Source organism: Lycium barbarum, chromosome 2, assembly GCF_019175385.1.
Source record: "Lycium barbarum isolate Lr01 chromosome 2, ASM1917538v2, whole genome shotgun sequence".
Classification (NCBI taxonomy): domain Eukaryota; kingdom Viridiplantae; phylum Streptophyta; class Magnoliopsida; order Solanales; family Solanaceae; genus Lycium; species Lycium barbarum.
This window is the reverse complement of record NC_083338.1, coordinates 140625529-140648833: the sequence shown is the minus strand read 5'-3', so window position 1 is coordinate 140648833 and position 23305 is coordinate 140625529. Positions and strand designations below refer to the sequence as shown.

Here is a 23305-nt window from a genome sequence, read left to right as displayed (position 1 = left end):
AACCCTCTCCACCATTTTGGCGACATTCTCCCCTTCTTCTGTGGTGTTTGCGGAAGATCTCATGCCTTTTGAAGACGAACCAAAGACGACAGCAGATTCAGGTTGTGCTTGCAGAACTCGTTGCCCTAGCAATTTGGCTTGGTTCCTTGTGACAGGTTCGATGCTCCCCTCAGTAACATCTAGGATGTTTTCAACAGCAACGGAGAATTTGGATCCGGCAGTTTTTGCGGATGCGGATTTTGAGTTGACCTTCTTGGAAGCCATCTTAGTGTTTTTGAAGTTCGACTATTGGAGAAAAGAGATAAGAGGTAAAGATTGTCCCACTGGGCGTGCCAAATTTGTAATGACTAATCTTTCGTTCCTGAAAATAATAATCAAGACAAGAAAAATAGCGATAAAGAGTAATATGTGATTTCAAGAATTTGTGCGGGGGTTACAATCTTTATGAAATCTTAAATAAAAAGATGTAATCCTTTGATTCTTCTCCTCACGATACGGCTGTCAATCAAGGGATTTGCTTGTTCTTGACTGGACGAATTACTTGTTGTTGATATTTTACTACGAATGCGGAGCCGAGCTTTAATCACAAACGTAGAGGTATGGAAACTTGCGGCTCACCACTTGGAGCGAAGACTTGCGGCTGAGAGCTTCTCTGTGTCTTTTTCTTCTTCTCCCTTTTGGCTTTATGAAGACCCTTATTTATAGTTGTATGGGAGAGCTAGGGTTTGTATATGATTGGTTGAACCATGTCATTTGAACACTTGGTGACATTTGATTGGTTCTCCTATTGACTTGACATGCTGCGTCACTTATGCACGTGGCATGATTTTATTGGTCCTTGACTTGACTTGCCGCGCCACGTCATTTGACCCGTGGCATGGACCTTGGGCTAATAAAATGGGCTCATCATGTGAAGTCCGACAAGATAGAATAGCCCAATTGAATTGGTGTTTCAACTAAGTCCATACATGTTGGATTTAAACAATAAATCCGATTATGTTAGCCCATAATATTTGTTTGGACCAATACATTTAGAATTTAGAATATGATCCAAATTAATTTGTGGATTTAAGTCCGATTAAATTTTAGTGCCTACATCATCATATCAATTATTTAAAATAAATAATTGATAACTCAAGAGAGTTCTAGAAATGATTGAGACTCATCTCAACATGTATGTTACCAATTGACAAAAAAAGGTTTCTATTAAAGAGAATAGAAATCCCACGTGACTGTGTTATATCTGCATTGAAGAGAGAACGAACTAAGGGGTATACAAATTTTATACAAATTTGTTCTTTATCTCCGAGAGAAAATGATCTACTGTCACAATTTATAATAAAGAAAATAATCTTTTATATATACAACTACAAAGAATATTTATAATGAATAAAAAATCTACATATCTCCTGTATTTCCAATCTACGGGTTCAACCAACCAACAAGGAGTGAGAGAAGGAAAGCATTACCATCAAGAGCTGTACGAGATGAATAAGTTTCCGTCGTTAATTAGAGATCTCAAGTGCGACTCTTAGAAATAAAAAAAAAATCTTATAAAAAGCATTTTTCCTTTTAATTAATTTTACGCAATTCGAATTTAAATTAATCGAGGTCACAAATTGCTACCTGACACCCTTTCGGATGGTAAACAAAGAAAAAAGAAAAAGGAAAGCACTAACTCTTATCAAAACCAATAAAATTACAAATATCTAAGGAAAAGATCAGCATCTTTTCAGTCATTCACGGTGGACATGTTTCCTAGAAGTTGCAAATGTGTGCACATGGCAGTTTCTGGTTCGATGATGAGGACAAACGAAAACCACAAATTGGTTTAATATTCTTATGAATAAGGATTGCGACGTCTCTTTCTTTAGCCTAGCTTTTGCATATTCTGGCCTAAATTCGTGATGCCATTTCATGCCACATTTTAAAAATATTCGTATCAGTCATTTAATTTACGCAATCTGAGAGAGTTCTAGAAGGGATGAATGTATATATGTTACTTATTGTATCATAGACAGGTGTCGATTTTGTTTCGAAGTACTATTACGTGACCATAAGTAACGATGTAATCTGAATTTTTTGTAAATTGTATATAAAAATAAAGATATTTACATTAAGTGAAAAAAATAAGCAAATCATTGTAATCACGTCATATCAATTATATCACTTTGGTAAATATTGAGAGTTGATTTCTCGATTACTCAATTATTGCTAGTTCTCTTAGAAAATCACTTATCTTTATCTTATAATTGAAAAATCGCTCAACTATTGACATTTCACTTAGAAAATCACCCTTTGTTCACATGAAATTGTTATTTTAACCTAAACTTTTTAAAAGATAAAAATTTACCCATTAACCATTTTATTGACCCACTCTACTTGACCCAGCCCGCTAAAACTATATGGATGAAATATATATAGTGCATGGCACAAAATTCAAATCAATTTATTTTTAAAGTAGATTCTCAACTCTGATATTTATATGCAATCTAACGAGTCGCCTGATTACTATTTCTACTTCTTCATCGTTATTTTGTCCGAGAGAGAGGATCATATAGGAAGATGAGTGTAAAATAAGAGAGTCTTGCACTATATACATTTGACTTATATAGTTTTAGCGAGTCGGGTCAAGTGATGCGACAAAATAAAATAGTTAAAAGGAATAGCTTTTTATTTTTTAAAAAGTAATAAAAAGTTTAGGTTACAATGATTTGAAGTAGAAAGTTTTGTGCAAATTTCATAAATAAAAGAGATAAAGGTCAAAAACACACCTCAAGTATTACATTTTTTTGAGTTTCTTATCTGAACTATTAGGTGTGAGAGTTTCCTACCTAAATTATCACAACTATTTTGCAAAACACACTTCAACTATCAATTGTTCACTTGTCCTACCTAAACTATCACTAACTAGTTTGCAAAACACATCTCAACTATCAATTGTTCACTTTTGTTAATGTGTGTTTTGCAAACTACTTAGTGATAATTTAGGCTGGAAACTCAAAAAAAGGTGATACCGATATGTCTTTTTTGACCCTTAACTCTAAAAGGAGCCATTTGGACATGAGTTGAAATCATGAAATGAAATCATGTTTGGACATGCAATTTGGATTTCTTAAGTTGTATTTTTTCTTATGGACATAAAAACCCTACAAGTTGTTAAAACCATTAAAAAAAAATCAATTCTTATACAATCTTACCAAATGAGCAAGTCATAGTTCATAACAAAATTAATACGCTACTACAAGGCCTTTCTAAAAAATACAACATCAATTAATCAAATTTTAGTTCAATAAAATGGAAAATTGAACAAGAGTTGTAATGTAACCACTCTTTAATATAATCCTCCAACATGGTTGGCAAGAGTAACTTTGTTATAAATATACTACCAACTTGTAGATCTTTTAATTTTTCATATAAATGGCTGGTAAACATGATTGGTAAATATATCTACCAACTTATGGATGTTTTTTAATAAAATATAAACTTATGGGTCAACTTTTACATTTAGAAAATTTGAAATCATGATTTGAGATCCCACTCATATCTTTTTGGATGATTTGAGATTTAATCGCATGTCTAAACGCTGAGATGAAATCGAGTGTCCAAACGCCTACTCAATGAAAACCAAATATTTTTCTCTTTATTTGGTATTTTGGAGTTGGAGTTGTGTTTGGTTATAGTTTTTACAAATAATATTTGATTGTTTGAATGTATTGAGAGTGAAAATAAGTTTTTTGGTATTTTTTAAATTTCAAATATAACTTTTCAAATTTAATTTTTTTATGACCAAACGTTAATTTTCAAATAAATAAAGTGAAAAAAATTCATGGCCAAGCGGGCCCTTAATAAAACTTTGAAATCAAAATATGAAATGAAAGCTCCCAAATTTAACGGAAAAGGGCCAAAATTACCCCTGAACTTTGGGAAATAGTTCATTTATACCCTTCGTTATACTTTAGGGTCAATTATACTCTTACCGTTATACTATGACGTCAATTATACCCTTATGTCTAACAGCTGCCACGTGGCATCATCCCAACCCTTCAAATTATTTTTCCCTCAAATAATTTTTTACCCACTAAAATAACCCAACCCGACTCGATTTTTTTTTTCCTAGCTAAATTGATATGGACCTAACCTATTACCCCTTGGCTGGAAAAAAAATCGGGTCGGGTTGGGTTATTTTAGTGGGTAAAAAATTATTTGAGGGGAAAATAATTTTGAAGGGCTGAGATGATGCCACGTGGTAGCTGCTAGACATAAGGGTATAATTGATCCCATAGTATAACGGTAAGGGTATAATTGACCCTAAAATATAACGAAGGGTATGAATGAACTATTTCCCAAAGTTTAGGGTTAATTTTGGCCCTTTTCCGAAAATTTAATTGGCAAACGCCTACTTAGGGTAAGTCAGGTATAGACTTTAGGGAATTTTATTTTTACCAGGAAATAAAAGAGATAGTTAGTGGCCGGTTGGTGTTTTAGTGTGTTTGCCATCAATTCCGCCGCCGGGATAATCTCAATGGAGTCACTGTCAACCTCCTCCTCCTCTTCTCTGACAACATCCCCCATTTTCTCTCCATCCAAACATGCCCTTATCCCTAAACCCCAAAATCTCTCTTTCTCTCTCCCTAAGTCCAATGCTCGCCTAGCATTGCTCATCTGTGCCGCGCAACAGATGAACAACTCACCACCAGTACCCTCAAAGGAGGTGAAGTTATGGGGTGGGCGTTTTGAGGAGAGTGTTACTGATGCTGTTGAGAAGTTTACTGAGTCTATTTCGTTTGATAAGGGTCTTTACAAACAGGATATTATGGGTAGTAAAGCTCATGCCACAATGCTTGCAAAACAGGTTAATTCTTACCTTTCCATTTATAGTTACCGCCAAGATTGAGTCTTTTCTAAGCTTCCCGTTCTGGGTACTATCAAGATTGAGTCTTTTTTGGTTCAAGTTGATTAATTTTGAGGATAATCGATGGGTTTAGTTTGTAGGTATTGTGGGGGGTTTTTGTTTCTTTATGTTATGTTCTGTTCTATTTGCCAACGATCAACATTTGCAAAGTTCATGCCTCAATGCTCGCTAAACAGGTTAATCTTTATGTTTCCGTATTTGGGTAGTGCCAAGATTGAATCTTTTTTAAGTTTCGCTTTCTGGGTGCTGGCAAGATTGAATTTTTTTAGTCCAAGTTGATTAATTTTGAGGATAATCAAGAGGGTTACTTTGTAGTTCATTGGGTTTTTGGTTTCTTGATGTTATGTTCTGTTCTATTTACCAATGACCAACATTAGCAAAGCTCATGCCTCAATGCTCGCTAAACAGGTTAATTTTTACGTTTCTGTTTCTGGGTACTACCAAGATTGAATCTTTTTTGGTCCGAGTTGATTAATTTCTCAGATAATCAAGGGGTTTACTTTGTAGTTAATCTGGGTTTTTGTTCTATTTACCCATTTACCAACGATCACATGTGCAGTTTAAAGTACATTGTCAAATATGTTATCTTTTGCGTCCTTCAACATCTTATAGGGGCTCAGGGGCTAATTGTATTAGGGGCCGTTTGGTTGCTAGTTAGAGTTATGGAGAGTTTAGTTATTCATGTGTCAGTTATTACATCTTCTACCCTGCATAAAATAATACATAAGTTGACTCATAACAACAACAACAACAACAACAACAAGCCCAGTATAATCCCACCATGTGGGGTCTGGGGAGGGTAGAGTGTACGCAGACCTAACCCCCATCTTGAAAGGTAGGACGGTTGTTTCCGAAAGACCCTCGGCTCAAGAGAGGAAAACAAGACAAAAGGTCAAATAGGACCAAGCATATCGAAAACAATATGAAAATAAGGAATAACAAAAGCGAGAAAGTCATGGTAGAACAGTCCGGAAAGAAAGGAGCATTAACTACTATAGATAAATAAGATAACCAAAGTACAACGGCCCAACAAATATAATAAGCAACAATCAAATGCAGAAATCAAATGGTAATAAACAAATGAGCAAAACTACAACTACTATGGTGAAAGGATAAGCCACCTAGCCTTCTATCCTAATCTGAGTCCTCCACAACCTCCTATCTAAGGTCATGTCCTCGGTGAGCTGAAACTGTGTCATATCCTGTCTAATCACCTCTCCCCAATACTTCTTCGGCCTCCCTTTGCCTCTCCTGAAACCGTCCATAGCCAACCTCTCACACCTCCGCACTGGAGCATCTGTGTCTCTCCTCTTCACATGCCCAAACCATCTCAGCCTCGCTTCCCGCATCTTGTCCTCCACCGATGCCACTCCCACCTTGTCTCGGATATCTTCATTCCTAATTCTATCCCTCCTAGTGTGCCCACACATCCACCGCAGCATTCGCATTTCCGGCAACATAAGTTGACTCATAACTTATACATATTTTATTTATGTGGGATTGTAAAATGATAACCAAACACCGTACTTGGTGTGCTGAGTTTTATACAATACAACTGAAAACGACCAAACATCGTATTATCTATGCTAGTTTTAATAATAACTGCCTTGTTAACCAGAAGCCAAACGACCCCTATTGTTTACTCCAATGAGTATATTAAAAGGGAATTTAATATGTATGCGAATGTACTCTTATGTTGCAGGGATTGATGACTGATAATGATAGAGATACTATCATAAAAGGTCTTGAAGAGATAGAGGGGCAAATTGAGGCAGGTCAATTTGTATGGAGGCCGGATAGAGAGGATGTGCATATGAACATTGAAGCAGCGCTTACTGATTTAGTTGGGGAGCCTGCCAAAAAGCTTCACACTGCCCGGAGTAGAAACGATCAAGTTGCAACTGACTTTCGCTTGTGGTGCCGTGATGCTATTGACACAATCATTTCACGCATTAAGAATCTTCAGGTCATTTGCTCTTTGTTTTGTGTTCGTATCATTTGGAGGTGTTCAACCGGAACATTATTAAGTTCAACACAATAGACACTTTTTTCCTGTATATGATCAACACACATGAGTTTACAGTGTCTAATGAGTTTTCATACTATGGGAAGAAATTGTGAAGTGGGAGCAAAGTTGATCAATTTGTTTGATGCTTAAAGGTTATTATGCACTCATGTGTTTCATAACCTGCAGATCGCAATGGTTAAACTAGCTCTCCAGAATGAGGGTCTTATTGTTCCTGGATATACTCATCTGCAAAGGGCCCAACCTGTTCTGTTGCAACACCTTCTTTTAACATATGTTGAACAGGTTAGTATAATTTGGCTGACTTCATTGATAGTGTCTTATACTTAACACATCATTTTATTTATACATTTTATAATGGTGGTGTCCCGGCCAGCTCGCGCACACCTCTACTATTCTACTGGGTACCTGGTACCTCCCACCAACCCTTAATACATCATTTATTATCATAGTAAGCCTGAGGAAGTGAAGATCACTTGAAATTCTTGTTTATATATCAATACCACAAACATTTACATCCCTTTTCCTTGAAAATCGATATCTTTTTACCTCACATACTTCTATGTCTTTTTAATTAGTTAAAACCTGTCCCTTTGAATCAGCTTACTAACGGGTTATTAGATCTTTCCAGAGAAAATAGTTTGTAATGACTATTATGGAGCATTTTCTCACATTTGTCGGTCGAGTGACTCTTTGCTCTATTAGCAAGTGTACCTGTAACTTGCTTGTTGCAATGAGATCCTCAACGTAATTGCACGCTATAATTTCTGTTAAAGGAGTATCCGGCTTTCTCTTGATGATGTTATGCATATTGTTTCAACCATTGTTTTTTGTTGTTTCCTTTTTCGTTCTTCCTTCTACCTTTTTCCTTTTATTTATTTATTTGAATATTCAGAAAGAACTTTGGTTTCTCATCCTAAGGAGAATATCCTTTTCACTCCCAAGTGGGAGAAATATCACTTCACTATAGTATATGTCACTCGTTTCTGCTCTCTTTATCTTTTTATCATCTTATCATCTAGCAACCATGTTTGATCTTCGCTTTGGATCCCAATGTCTCCCTTTCTGCTAATTTAATAGCTTCATTGAGCTGGGCTGGAGCTTACGAATATTAAACCTACATATTGCTGACAACAGAAGAATGATTTCTTTGTAGCTTGAGCGTGATGCTGGTCGCTTATTAGATTGTAGAGCAAGGCTGAATGTCTGCCCTCTAGGTGCATGTGCATTAGCTGGCACTGGTCTTCCCATTGATAGGTTTATGACTTCTGATGCATTGGGATTCACTGCCCCCATGAGGAACAGGTACTAATATATGCTTAATACTAACGGAACTTGCAACCTTTATTGAACTTCTACTTCTTGCAGATGTACTGTGTTTTGGCCCTGATAAGCTCAACTCTCAAGCTAATTAACATCAATAAACTAATAAGTGATGGAGAAACCTAGTGTGTTTCCTTAAGATTATTTGGAAGAATAATAACATATTGCTACTAGTTTCATTTTAAAAAAGATTATTTGGAAGAAGAAACCCTTAATGTTAAAGTCTTGTCTCATGCTTCTGTTGTAACATTTGCATTTACCCTCTGATATCCTGTATTTCCTTGGAACTTTGTTTAGTAGACTTAACATTTTACTAGTACTTTCTGTGTGTAGTTAATCTGCATTTGCATTAGTTTCTTTCTGGCCTTTTCAATTATGGTGACAATGTTTATGTGCAATAGCATTGATGCAGTTTCCGATCGAGATTTTGTGCTGGAGTTACTTTCTGCCAATTCCATCACTGCTGTTCATCTCTCTCGCCTGGGTGAAGAATGGGTATTGTGGGCATCTGAAGAATTCGGCTTCTTGACTCCTAGTGATTCTGTTTCCACTGGAAGCAGTATAATGCCCCAAAAGAAGAATCCAGATCCAATGGAGCTTGTTCGTGGAAAATCTGGTAGAGTCATAGGGGACTTGGTTTCACTTCTTGTGTTGTGCAAGGGACTTCCTCAAGCTTACAACCGGGATTTGCAGGTAAAGGACTCTCCTGGAAAAGGATTCTTTGTCAGTGAATTCACTCTTAGGAAGTTCCTGTTATCCTTGTCATTAACTGCTTAACAGCTAGGCAGCCATCCAATTAGTTTGGTTATGTTTTCCTGCTTCACCATCTTAATCAACATTTTTTGTCTCTGCATAATTTTCACTCTTATATGTTTTACCTCTTTTTATATTAAATAGGAAGATAAGGAGCCTGTATTTGACAGTGTCAAGGCAATAGTTGGGATGCTCGAGGTATCAGCAGAGTTTGCGCAGAATGTTTCCTTTAACCGAGAGAGAATACAGAAGTCTCTACCAGCTGGTCATCTTGATGCCACTACACTTGCTGATTACCTTGTGAAAAAGGCAAGTGATTTCTCCAAGGATCCTTAACTTGTACCTTCTTAGTTCGTCCCGTGTTATTTTGATCTATTAGACTCAAATATATGATAAACTCTTTGAAAACTGAGAACTATGTCTACAAATGAGAAATGTAAAGGAAATAGTTCTTGTGCTGAAGCGGCATTCAGCCGATGACATAAGAGGAAACTTTTGCCAAATTTTCGTAATGAATTGACTAAGTGCCTTTTAGGAATCCCATAGATACAGAGCCTTTACAAGTTGTACATCAACCTGTAACCCTGACTTTTGCAACTAAGAGTACCCTTGACATTTTATTCCCCTCTTGGATTTACAAATTCGTATACACCCTTGGTTGACATATAAACTTGTAATTCAGTAGAACCTCTTGGTTCGTTCCAAGGTTGTTGCACAAGTGATCACTTATTTTAAGAACAAAATCCTTCTGATTAGCTCTTAGTACGTGTAAAAAATGATGAAAGTGTGTTATTTCCTTACAGGGAATACCTTTCAGAACTTCTCATGACATAGTTGGGAGGTCTGTCGCTTTATGTGTTGCAAGAAAGTGCGAGCTTCAACACCTTAGGCTTGACGAGTTGAACAGTCTACATCCGATATTTGACAAGGATGTCTACGAATTTCTGGGGGTTGAAAATTCAATAAAGAAATTCAGCTCGTATGGCTCCACAGGTTCAGAATGTGTTGCCGGTCAGCTTGATTATTGGATTGATAAGCTTAGCATCAGCACATAGAGGTAATTGTATGGTGGAAAATTATATGACTCGTCATGCAGTTCGGAAGAATTTGGAGGTCTCAGTGGAAGAGGGATCATGTTGCTAGCTTCTTTCTAACAGAATTTGTAATCTTGTTAGAGATGTGTTTATGCGATTACTTTCACTCGAAATACTAGTAACTGAGAGCAATCAAGAAGTTGATATTTTGTGGTAAATTGAATGGAATATTTCAAATGCCACGTGTTTGACAACCAAAGTAGAATTTATTTGGATAAATTATTGGAATTCAAAGGGCCTTTTTATCTTTGCTCGGAAGGAAACATGAGATTGCCATTAAAATGCAGGAGTTCCATATTATGTGCGAACCTTCACCATTAAGAAGTCAAAATTACAAAATTTATCAGATTATGAGAAGTCAAGGCAGGATTCGCGACTTTGTTTTTTTTTTTTTTTTTTTTCACTGAAGAAACACCCATTTGATGGGTTCAATCATTACGTTCATACATTTGAAATTATGGATTAATAGATATTTATTAGTATTTTGATTTTTCACATCCGCCACTGTCCCTATGGTTATGTTAAGATATGTAACAAACGTTGATTTTCCAGAGATTTGTTTTTAACTTGCACAAAAGTTGAGCATTATGACCTCATATTAAATAAATATTGAGCTTTTCGTTGCACTGAGAAACAATCAATGTCACTTAAATATTGGAACAAGTTTGGGGAATTACAATAGAGATGCTCTTTAGATTAGAGCCTCCAGTGACCACATACAAAGATCAGGACCTACATCAAGGCATCTCTTTTTTCAGGTTAGGAAAAGATTAGCCATAAAAAATCGAGTGGCAGAACAGCCGTGAGCAAAACCTAAGTAATCAACCTCTATACATGAACTTTGAATCAAACAACAGTAAGCGAATGCCTCTCAATTTTCTTTCTCATCCGACGCCTTTGCTTGCCGCAGAGGACTTCTAGGAGCTGGAGGTGTTGTCAGGTCAACTGAATCATTAGTCTCAGAGTTCCTTTCTCTTAAGGTGTTGCCATTTGTTAATGCAGAACGCATGGCTCTGGGTAATTTTAATGGAGGAGTATCAATCTCACCGACGTTTTCTGTTTTTACTGATGCATCAGTATTGCTAGGTTGAGATGTTTTTGTTGGGGCATCTGCATTACTTGCTTGAGTCGTAGGAGCAGGAACAAGTTGAATAACAGATTTCTTCCATTTCCTCCGCTGATTGGGTTTTGGTGCATTTGATTTTGCCTGTAAAATTACAAAAGAAAGAAAAGGTTGATTTGCAAGAATCCTACTTGTGCAGAAGGAACTTGAATGGATTTAAGGAATTGTGACATAGTATAAGCAGCCTAGGTCTGGCCAGAAAAAAAGACAGCTAAGGGGTTGCTTACCATGGTATTTCCAATGTCAGATAGAGGCTTTCTTTTTGTTTCACCCTCATCCTTTGACTGAACAGGCCTTTCAGAAAGCGCATTCTGCAGTAACATTGCGCCTTGAGAAGCCAGTGTTTGGCTACTCTCAGCTTCATCAGTTCCTAATGTGTTTCCCTCATCACCTACAACATCTAGAGAGGGCAAGTGGTCTTTCTTGGCAGAAGTCTCTTTGTTGCTGCACCTTATAGGGTCACAACCACATGATGCCCCACAAGAACCACCTACAGCCCGGCATTCACATCTGTTTGTCTTGCAAGAAGATTTTTTACTGCACGAACAGCATACTAAACCATAGTCAGTATCAGATTTGTCTTGGTAAGAACAATCTGAATCAGATGTATCCATATCTTCTTCTAGCTCAGTCTTGTTCCATCCACCACTGTAGATTAAGGAACTTCTGTTCCCCTGCAGAAAGGGCTGGCACATGTTAGCAACCCCAAATACAAGTACACCCAAAATTGATAAGTTAATCAATAGTCTAAGGTATATGCCTTTTGCCTCAGGTCATAATCATGCCCATCAATGCTGCTTAGCACATTAGAGACAGAGCTGTCAGTCCTTCCCATGGGGTGTTCTAAAGCCAGTTTCTGTAAGCAGTTCAAACAAGAAAACAATTTAAAGAAGCAAAATGGAAGTTATTGTTTCCAAGTTTTGCCACAAGCCCAATTGAGAAGGTAGAAGTCATATCAATAGCAGAAAACAGCTCATTAGTAATGCAGCAAACTCGCCAAAAAAGAATCTGGAACTCTATACTTTTTGTAGATTATCCAACATGCATATCGAAGTAGAATTACAAATTATATTCACTTTCCCCAACTCCCCGACATGAAAGGAAGATAAAATTATGATGTTTCATATTATGCACTAGGCAATTGTAAACCGCAATAACCGCTGTTTTCTTGGTAATCCATAGGCCCAATACAATTATATTCATTTCCCCCAACTCCCCAACATGAAAGGAAGATAAAATTATGATGTTTCATATTATGCACTAGGCAATTGTAAACCCCTGTTTTCTTGGTAATCTATAGGCCCAATCATCACACAATATGCTGCTACTCAGATCTGAAAAGATGCATTTGCAAAAAGAGACCAGCAAATTTAAGCAAACTAATGTGATGACAATGCAACTGCTCAAACACATACTCCATTTTAACTATTTCATATCCATCAGTTCCTATTAAAGAAACCTTGACAACGTTAAACTTGCCTTGGTAAAAGATAAACTCAACACTTAAAAGTGAGGAAAGTGTGTCAACTTGAAGGATAACTTAGTTTCTTCTTTTCATTAACGAATGGAAGTTAAGAAGAAGCTACTCGATCAATATTCTGCTAATTCATTCAAAAGATGTACTGACCATCAACTTCTCCTGCTGAATCAGTTGGCTATTCTCCGACTCTAGCTGCCTCAATTCACTCTTTTGCAACTCTAGCTGTCTGACCAAATTTACGACTTTTTCCTTCAACTCCCTGATTTCAGCGTCTTTTTCTCTGCATTCAACTTCCCTATCCCTTAGCTGGCACCTACAGGAAACCAGAAGCAAAACAACAGTTACAATTTATTTCAGGAAAGTTAGCGTGAAGCAAAGACTTGCAAGTTTAAAAGGCATTTACCTAGAAGATGATGCGAGGTTAAATAAAAAGTTCATAATATTTTTTGCATCAGCAAGAGACCGGACTTGGTTCCATCTACCCCTACCACTAAAGGTCCGTTCACGCTCTTCTGCTTCCGATAACTGTGATGCCATGGAGACAAGTGTGCTAGATGAAGTGGCAAGCATGTTTTCAAGTGCATATATCCTGGAATTTCTTGCACCCGGAGACATTTTCTGGGGGCAATCACTGCAAAAACAATTATATAGAAGTATTTAAGTTAATAAGAGTATTAGCAATATAAAATGCACTTCGCAGAAAGAACACTTCAGAAACATTATTGCCAATAAAAGTTTTACCTTAAGGTTTTCAGCTTCAACTCAGCGACCTCATTGGCCATTTTTGCTCTCCTGTAGTTCAAAATGTCAGATAAAATTATGAAAAGAATAAAAAATTGCACTGCAATCTCTTTGTTTTATTTTAATTATTTAATTTAATATGACAAACGACTATCTATGATATACAAGCTACATAACAAATATTGAAAAATTAAATATGATATAGTGTGTGGGAGACAGCATCCATAAATCCTTGGTGTCAATGCCATAAAAACATACTACACCATGAAACTGGCCGTTATATACTAATCCAATATATGATCTCTACTTGAAACATATACAAAAACATAAAATATTCAAAGATCATAGGCTATAGATGAGCTTTCATCACCTGCACCCATCTTGGCACATTAAGAATTGATACAGTTTTCCATATGGAGAGAGTAAGTGACTGAACAATCTTGCACTACCAAGAAGCTAAGGTTGGTATCTGTAGATTGGTAAAGTGGTTGGATTTGGTAAGAAGAGAATCTTGTCCATCTAGTTGCCAGTGACAGAAGGAATATGGGCTAATACAATTCCAAATTTTCTCATTTCTCCCCACCAAAGTCAGATTTGTCTGGGTATCATTTATGTATCATGGGTCTTAAGCCATAAAGATATAATACAAATCCCAGTCCCAGCCATACCCGATGAACTTTACAAGATATAAAAACCCGGACCCTAAAACTACTTACATTATGTTAGCTCTTAGAAACCTAAACATGTCAACTCTACTGCCAAGTTGATTGATGACTAGTGGCGTTTCAAATGCCACAACTCTTAATGCTACTACAATAACGAAAATGTGCTCCATTACTTCTATAATGCCTTATCCCACCACCTTAGCAATCTGCTATGCACATATATTAGACATAAGTCATTCTGTCACCTAATTGCCCATTCCACTACGGGATGGACTTCAAAAGATGCATCAAATTATGAGGCTAGCATGTGTAGGTCGGTGGCCAAACATTCAATCAAATCTTTTATGACAATCCAAACTAATTGACTTTCTCTGGAAAGGAAGGAATGCAGGGAAGAAGTATAGTTCATTGATATTGCCAAAAAAAGAATGTATTCCTTCAAATGCAAAAGACTGAAAATAGTAGATGCATCTGGATAGAAAGACAACAACCTAAAAACTTTCAAGTGATAAATAGAAACATTGACAAGTTCATCCAATCATAATGAATTGACAAACTTACTCTTGCATCTGGCGCTCATATTCTGACCGCACTTCATGCACCCGTACAGTAACTTCAAGTTCATGTTCAATTGCTTGCATCAATGCCTGCATGGAAAAACAGACAATTAACTAGGTGCGAAAATTTATGTTCCCAAAGGCCTTGATGATAGATTATTTGAACAAGAAGGATGGTCTTACAATCTCTCTATAGAAAGATATTTTAGTAAACTTTAAATGACAAACGTTTTTATGATGAAAAATAAATGCCAAAATAACCCCTTCTTGGCACAGATACCTGGAATCCTGCAGCACTAGTACTTCCGGAACTTGCCATATCACGCGATGTTTTTCGAGACTCTAGCAACTCCTTAAGTCGTTTAGTGGCCATAGCAGCTTCTTCGGTTTTCCGCTGCAACACCTGTATACCATTTAAGGTAAGCCACGTGCTACTTTCAAAGCAGAACGGTTAACAAACTCTTTCTTTACCATCTTTTGCCTCTGGTTCAGTGCCAAGAGCTTATGCATCTCATATTCATTTCTTCTTCCCTCCTTCTTAAGCTGTTGAGACAACGCATGAAACAGACAGTTAGTCACAAAAAGAATGAACTTCGCAGCAATAAAAGGAAGTAACCCTATGATTTTCTTCTTTGAAAATCAAGAAAATGAACAAACAGACAAAAAACAGGCAAAGTTAAATGAAAAATGTCATTGCATAATATGTCTCTTAGACGATTTGAATAAAATAGGGATAATAGACACCTATAAAACATAAGCGAGGCTATGCGCGTGCAAGTTTCATTACATAAGACGGTGAACTATAGACTCAAAATTAAATTAACAATACCTGAAGAACCTCCTTTTCCCTTGAAGCTTTCCACAACCTGAACTGCTCAGATTCTTGTTTTATCTTTTGTTGTAATTGAACCTGGATTCAGAAAAATGAATCAGTTGCATGAAAGAAATTCTCTTTTACATTCGAAAGTGCCTGATATATAATAATTAGTACCTTTTGTGTCTTAATTCTGTGGATTTCATCCTGAAGACGTTTTGCTGCATCATCGCTCTTCTGTTTTTGTCTCAAAAGCTGAGATTGAGCATCTTGTTTCTTCTTCAACACAGCAACCTGCAAGATGCAATGAATTATGAGGCAGTGCTTTTCGTTGTATAGTTTATGCTTTTTCCCTTCAGGTGGCTGAAGGAGGATTGAGTTGAAGAGGTATATCCTGACTGATTGGTGCATATATTTTAAAAGCCTACCTGTGATTCTAGAAGATTTAATTTCTGAAGATAGTCTTGCTTCAACTTTTGAGCACTTTCATCAGAATTAGATGAAATGTTAGAAAGGTTGCGCTGAAGAGATTCAATTTCTTTCTGCATCAGAATGTAAAATCAATAGTAAGAAAAGGACAATCATGAATAAACCTTCAGTGTCAGCACATAGAGCATATCACTTTACCTGCAGAGATTTCTTTTCTAGTTCCAGTTCATGCACTTTTTTTTCATAATGTTGCTTTAAAACTGAGGTATCAACTGTCGCGAACCTCTTCATTTCAGCCTTTAGTAGATGAGACAAGAAGTTAGGAGAGAAAAGTGAAAAGAATATTAAGCAGCAACGACTAGTTGTGAATACATTTCTTTGAAATTCTTGTTCAAAAAGAAAGTTTCAAGGAACAAAAATCTTGCAAATAAAAGTTACCTCCTTCTGTTCGAGTTTCTTGTCCAACTCTTTAAGCTCCATATCCAATTTTTCTTGAAGAGAAGAATGTTCAAGCTCTTTCTCCTCCACTTCAGCCTCACCTTTACAGAGCAAGTTTGGCATCAGATTAGTTCCCTGATAGGGCTTGGACAAAGAGATTACTATAGAAATCAAACAAGATAAAGGTATGAATAAAAGGGACAAATCCTCAGAACACCCACTAAACGGCAGCTATATCAAATGGTTATTTGCCTATCATGCATTATTTAAAAACTGCTTACCACTTGTATCTGCACTTTTGATGTCAGAATCCTGCTCACCATAGTCTAGCCCAAGATAATCAACAGGTTCACCAGGCTTTGAATTACTGGAGCTTTGTAAATGAAGCAACTCTGCTTCTAGTTCTTGAATTCTGCTTACATACTTTTTCACCAAATCCAAATCCTAGGAGAAAGGGATATCCAGAACCCAGATCAGAAATTCTGCTAATATACTAATAATGTGAAGTAAGTTTCAGTAGTAATTGAGTCAAACCTGATCAGAGTTGTCTATCTCATTCCAAGGTCTACCATTTTTAGAAGATTCAATCTTTAAGATTAGTCTATCTCTTTCAACCTGTCATATAAGATCCTTATAAGAGACTTCCAGCGTCGAGTCATTTTCCAATTAATTTTAAAAAAATTGCTAATAATAACTAAACAAACCTGGGCATCAATAGCACGTTGTGTTAAATGTTCGCAGCTAATCCGGCGTTCTTTTACCTCCTTCTGTAGCTCTACATTGCTTGTTTCAAGCAAAGAAATCTTGTTCTTAAGAATCTGCCCAACAAACATAGAAACTCAAACAATCAAAGGACAGTACTCATATGTCAAGCCCCTTATCCTGTTTCTTTGAAAGGGTTGGTGCAGATAGATAGTAATGGTAGAACCTCAAGAATAGTACTACTTGTCTCCAACATGCACTGATAGTCCTAGAAAATGCTGAAAATTCCAGTCCTTTGATCACTAAAAGAATATTTTACCTGGAGTTCTTCAAAAGGTGCTCCGGAGTCTCCACGAACATAAAGAAGCTCGGCTTGCAATTGTTCAATTTGACTCCTCATTCTTTGCATTTGGGCTGCCATTGGGTCACGGTTGACCTGCGAAAAAGGAATAGGTTCAGAAACAAAAATGAAAAATTATGATGATCTTGTTAAGCAGATTTGAACTTACAATAGCTTTGTTCTGAATGTTGCGAGCACGATTTGCATACTTCAAAGTGTTAAGGGTCTCCTCTGCATTGGTGTCAGCAGGACTGACACAAGCTGCATTCATTCAAGCATAGCAAGAACAATATTACTGGCAAACATATAATAACACAAGTACAGTGCCAATCTTGTAAAGTGAATTAATCAAGCAGTGACTTTAATAATAGTAAATAAGTACCAATCATAACTGTCTTGCTGTTTCCTCCAAGTGAGTCCTGAAAACAAATGTATGTACAAATTACTTTGAAGAAAATTTACTTCCAATTACTCGCAATCATTTAATATCAGTTGCTCCTGTTTTAAGGAGAATTTCCTTATACAAGTGTCAGAGTTAAAGCTCTTCTGCTATTTTTCTTTCATTTGGTTTCTCTTCAGAATAAAACTTGCATAGTTCTGTTTGCAAATCTCCAATTGATTTTGGTCTTCAAATGAACAATCAGATTGAGTAGTTGGTTACTGACTTATGGCGTCCTATGTGATACAGTCTATATTACTTTATATAATTAAATTAAAAAGGGCATTGCAGAAAGCAACTACAGCTGATTGTATAATTTAAGATTTAAGAAATCAAAAGCAGACACCAGTGAGGGCTGCAGAAGTCCATGCCTGTAAGAGACGTGTTAGCTTGCTATCTCTGTATGGGATGTGAGCGCCTTCTTTCCTCTTCTTCTCATCACCAAGGGCACTGATTACATTGCCAAGAGCAAGCAATCCCTTGTTGATATGAATGCCTACACCAGAATGCTCAAACGATGAATACTGATCATGCACATTTTATGTTTAGTAGCTGGGAGTATATGAGAGATTTTCCATCTAGTCATTAATGTCTCAACTCAAATGGTAGTGTTACAAAATAAATACGTAGCACAGTCATATTTCTGAAAATATAATTGTCATTACCCTCTCGTAAACGCATTTCATCAGCTCCAGTTCGCTTTGCTCTCTCTGAACCAGCAAGGTCAACCAAATGAAGCTTGGCACATAATATGTCATCACCATCATCATTTGTTGATCCACTTGAGCAATTAGCGGTTCTCTTTTGTTCCAATGATATGGTAAAAATGGCATGTGAACGGCTGTTGACATAAACAGAAGATAGGTAATCCACAACTAGATGAAGAGATCCAGAATTGTTATAATAGAAATTTAAGTGAGGTCCATTCAAAAAGAACACTCATATATAAGGTGATGTATACCTTGACTGACTATTCATCTTTGTGCTTCCGGTGGCTCGTGCCACTGACCCTCTCAACAGGAAGGACGCCATCTCTTCCTTTGTCCTAACTTCGGCCTCCGTGACACCTGCCAGAGTTATTCCTCCATGAACAGTCTCCCTAATTTGAATGGGAATCCTAGCAGGCCCCCCTGTAGGCTTCGCTGTCCCATCAGCTTTGCAAAAGGCTATTGCATTTTGATCCAATAGATCAAACACATCCTCTTTAAAAACCTGCAAGAATCAAAAATCAAAAGATAAATACAGCATGTCATTTTTACCTTGCAAGGACATATATTTAATGAAATACCAGATTTCTCTTTCCATACCTCAATGAAGGATACTCTGATCAGAAATTCTGCTGACTCCTTCATTGACTCTGCTCTTGAGAATATAGTATTCATAACCATTGGGATCACTCCCCCAGTCTGCTCTTCACCATTATAATTAGTGCCCATTGTATATGTTTTCCCAGAGCCCGTCTTCAACACACACATCATCGCAGAATACATACTAGTTAGTCTCTTATGTCAAAAGAGTACATTCAATCCAAGGACATAAACAAGATCAAATAGAGTTGCGTAAAAACAGGAAAAAATCAAGTAAATTAGACCTAGGAAAACGACCAAGAAGTGAGCAAAAATAAAGACGCCTTACCTGACCGTAAGCGAGCACAGTCCCATTGTAGCCTTGGAACAATGCATCCACAAGAGGTGCAACGCATTCCTCAAATATACGTGAAGATGGATAGCCCCCACTCCCAAATACATAATCAAATGTGAAGACATGCGATCCAATTTGCACCTGTTTGTGGTCAAGAACATCAATAAAAGCCAAATCAGTATTGCGATCAAATATGATAGTTGAACTTCATGAATCCACAACATTGCACAACAAAAGATGATGATTTAATAATTCAACACTGAACTACTAAAACTTTTGCAAATGCAACAAGTTCATTTATTTAAAATTAAAATGACTCACCAGACCAAATGGACAACTAAAAACATAATATTGTACGATACAAAAGGAATTCACCAGCTAAAAATTAATAAAGTAAGAGCACCTGCGGTTGACCAGGGACTACTGTGACACAATCAGTGCACCCAATGAGAAGCTCAGAAGTAACTAGCGGTCTAACGTTCACAGCAACTCTCACACACTGTGATGTGTCCTTGCCCTCGGAAGTCTCCATTGCCACTCAATGTCAATCCTAGAAACCCAATCTTGAATCAGACCACCCAATGATTAGCAGCAAAAGAAAAGCTCCTAAAAAATTACCAATTGAAACAGTCAAAGTTTCCTGTTAGAGTTATCAAACTACATCTGCCGTCTATGCACAAACAAGTCAGCAAAGATTACAAGAAATAACCAAGATTCTAACTCCATGCATCTAAGACAATCACAAATTTGAACTCATGAATACAATCAAGATTGAGCATAAATGTTCAATCCAATCTCTAGCAGAATGAAGCAGTTCGCAACATAGATAGATATACAGAATGAAACAGAAAATAGAGTTTGGAGACCAACTAATAAATATCAGCAAAAACCAAGCTCCTAAAAAGAACTGATTGTAACAGTCGAAATTTCCAATTAAGGTTTCAAAATCGTGAAATTGTAGTAAATAACCAAAATGTAGCTCCATGCATCAAAAACAATGACAAATTTAAACACCTAAATACAATAAAAAAATATGGATAACATTCAATTGGATATTCAATCGCAGACAAAACGAAGACATTGTGAAGATTGAGATGAGTAATCAAGCAAAAAACTCAAGTTCGGAGGCCACACATCCTCAAACAGATTACAATTGAATAGATCATAATCTTACAGCTAGGGCTCCAAAACCCCCATCCCCCATTTTCCTACTGGATTTCCGATGATTCTTACTTTATACAAAATATAGAGCAAATTGATGTATTTTTCTACTTTTACAAAATTTAATTTTATGACTTAGTTACATAGACCATTAGTTTAACGATAACCGTGAAATTTACTATACACAGTTGCCGAAACACCAAACATACAAACACAAACCAAATTCTACCTGCATCCGCACATCTATATAAACATAATTTCAACTCATAAATACAATCAGCAATTAGCAAAAAAATGCTAAATCAGATATTCAATCTTCTCCAGCAAAATGAAGCCGCTTAAAAGACTCAGTATTCCAGTTAAAAGCTCTACACTTACCACATTCTCCTTATACACTCTTCAAATCATAAAATTACTACTAAATTAACCAAATTTTACCTCCACGCATCTATACAAACAGCAACCAAAAAAAAAAAAAAAAAACCTAGTGAATACAACCAGTAATTTGCCACATAAACAAACCAAATTCTACCTCAATCCGTGCATCTATATTAACATAATTTCAACTCATAAATAAAATCAGCAATAAGCACAAAAAATGCTAAATCGGAGATTCAATCACTCAAAAAATTCAGTATTCCAGTTAAAGCTCTAAACTAACCACATTTTCCTTATATACACTCTTCAAATCACGCAAACTACGACAAAATTAACCAAATTCTACCTCCACACATCTATACAAACAGCCAAAAAAAAAAACTTACCTAGTTAATACAACCAGTAAATTGATTGGCATCTATATAAACACAATTTCAAGTCATAGATACAATCAACAATTAGCACAAAAAAAAAACTCTAAATCGGAGATTCAGTCTTCTACACTAACCACATTTACTTAGCTACGCTCTTCAAATCACAACAAATTTGACCTCCATGCATCTATAACAAACAGTAAAACAAAACTTACCTAGTGAAATACAAGCAGTAAATTGGACAAAACTTTCCGATCAGAGATTCAAACTCCGGTAAAATGAATTTTGACCTGAGAAGAGAGATTTGAGATGCTCGTTAAGGGGGGTAGGGGGTTAAGGGTGGGTGGGTAGAGAAGGGGGGCGGTAATGCTGTGTTTCAAAAAATGTGTAACGGGAAGTGTCGTTTTAAATTGAAATCAGTGGAGAGATACTTTTAGGTCCGAATTCAAATTTGTCACACGTGCCGTGCGTGTGAGTCGCTCGATTGTGTTCCACCCGTTTGAGAATTTCCAGTTTTTTTTTTTTTTTTTTTTTAGTAAATTGAATCGAAACCCTACTCTTATGAGCTTGATTATAAATTTATACAATTAACAGAAATGTAATCTTATTAATGTTAATCTAAACAAATAATGCTTTGGGAAATATCAATCGTGAACTTTTATGCTATTTTTCAATTCTATCCATTGGTTATAATTTTGTCATTTTGTGTTGTGCAAGGTAATTAAAATCGAACAAATGAACTTAGGATCAATATAGAATATTAGCTACTAATGATTCAAAAATCATATGTTTTTGATATATATGCATTCATTAAACCATGTAAATTTGTCTACCTCACACAAAGTCAAACGGGCAGAACATATTCTACTAGATTATTGAACTCGATCATTTCACTATGACAACATATAGTGATAATAATACTCTTTAGGGCTCGTTTGGTTGGGAAACAGCTTATCCCGGAATTAGTTATTCCATCCTTAAGGTGGAATAAAATAAGGCTACAATCCCAGAATAACTAATCCCGGATTTTTATTCCAACCAAATATGGGATAAGGAGGCACTAAAATTTTATTCCGAGACTATTCATCTTCTCCAAACCCTAAAAAAAAAATCCCTCTCCTCTCTCTCCTCTCACACCAAACGACCCCTTAATAAGTGTATGCCGGGTCCGGCATACACGCAACCCAAACCTTGCCTTGCAATTTTTTTAAAAAAAATTATGCTTGAGCGGGGGTTCGAACGCAGAACTTCATGATTTCTGCGTGAACGCTCAGGGTTGCAACACGAAGGACAAAAATTAAAGACCAGTAATATGACGGGCATAATTTAAAGATTACAAATATGAGGGGCAAAATTTAAAGACCACCCCAAAAAAAGGGCAATCCGCGCAAAATAATGCGTGCAAATTGTCGTTGTACAAATAAGATTTTTCGATGGCATCATTTAAATATTGACCCAATGTAAAATAACGTTTTGCCAAAAGTGGCCAATTTTTTAAAGGAAAATTCAATTGTCATAGTTAGCTGTAAGACTTATTTATGAATAATAACTATTTTATTTTTTATTTAATTTTCGTAGCTTTATTTTTCCAAAATTACATTTCATAACTGGTCCAGTAACTTTTGAAATACATGTACCTCTCTATTCTCCCTCACTACATGTTTAAAATTTATCATCTTCTCCAAACCCTAAAAAAAAAATCCCTCTCCTCTCTCTCCTTCCCCTGGCCTCACTGCCGCCTCTCTCCTTCCCTTACTCTATCTCCAGCCTCTCTTCTCCTTCCACTCACTTACCTCTCCCTCCCTTCTCTATCTCCACCACCCACACCGCCGTCAACACCACCACCACTATTACTACCATCTCCATCTCCATCTCCAAACTCGAAAAAAACTGTAAAGTTCTAGTTCTTCAG

The 23305-nt window shown here is 36.5% G+C and overlaps 2 protein-coding genes across 4 annotated transcripts; one reads left to right on the top strand and one right to left on the bottom strand.

The window, feature by feature from the left end:
- The first annotated feature begins 4430 nt into the window (after positions 1 to 4430).
- Positions 4431 to 10339, top strand: LOC132627628 (argininosuccinate lyase, chloroplastic). The gene is made up of 7 exons (XM_060343077.1): positions 4431 to 4855; positions 6618 to 6881; positions 7110 to 7226; positions 8098 to 8246; positions 8666 to 8957; positions 9162 to 9326; positions 9821 to 10339. Exons 1-7 carry the CDS (start codon positions 4526 to 4528, stop codon positions 10070 to 10072), a joined length of 1569 nt encoding a protein of 522 aa, XP_060199060.1. The 5' UTR covers positions 4431 to 4525; the 3' UTR covers positions 10073 to 10339.
- Positions 10340 to 10486: 147 nt separating this feature from the next.
- Positions 10487 to 21866, bottom strand: LOC132627627 (kinesin-like protein KIN-4C). 3 transcript variants are annotated; one of them, XM_060343075.1, is made up of 27 exons: positions 21609 to 21866; positions 19884 to 20043; positions 19475 to 19621; positions 19147 to 19299; positions 18801 to 19051; positions 18505 to 18680; positions 18211 to 18335; positions 17783 to 17819; positions 17570 to 17661; positions 17380 to 17496; positions 17063 to 17176; positions 16893 to 16973; positions 16640 to 16802; positions 16359 to 16459; positions 16119 to 16217; positions 15920 to 16033; positions 15669 to 15785; positions 15507 to 15587; positions 15149 to 15220; positions 14958 to 15080; positions 14682 to 14767; positions 13456 to 13506; positions 13118 to 13345; positions 12862 to 13027; positions 11995 to 12090; positions 11462 to 11908; positions 10487 to 11318 (listed from the first exon to the last, which is right to left on the bottom strand). In XM_060343075.1, the coding sequence occupies exons 2-27, from the start codon at positions 20010 to 20012 to the stop codon at positions 10983 to 10985; spliced, it is 3702 nt and encodes a 1233-aa protein (XP_060199058.1). In that variant the 5' UTR covers positions 20013 to 20043; positions 21609 to 21866; the 3' UTR covers positions 10487 to 10982. The 3 variants fall into 3 exon arrangements, with proteins under 3 accessions (XP_060199058.1, XP_060199059.1, XP_060199057.1); XM_060343076.1 differs by having other exon boundaries at positions 19884 to 20030; XM_060343074.1 differs by having other exon boundaries at positions 19884 to 20086; positions 21609 to 21865.
- Positions 21867 to 23305: the final 1439 nt, after the last annotated feature.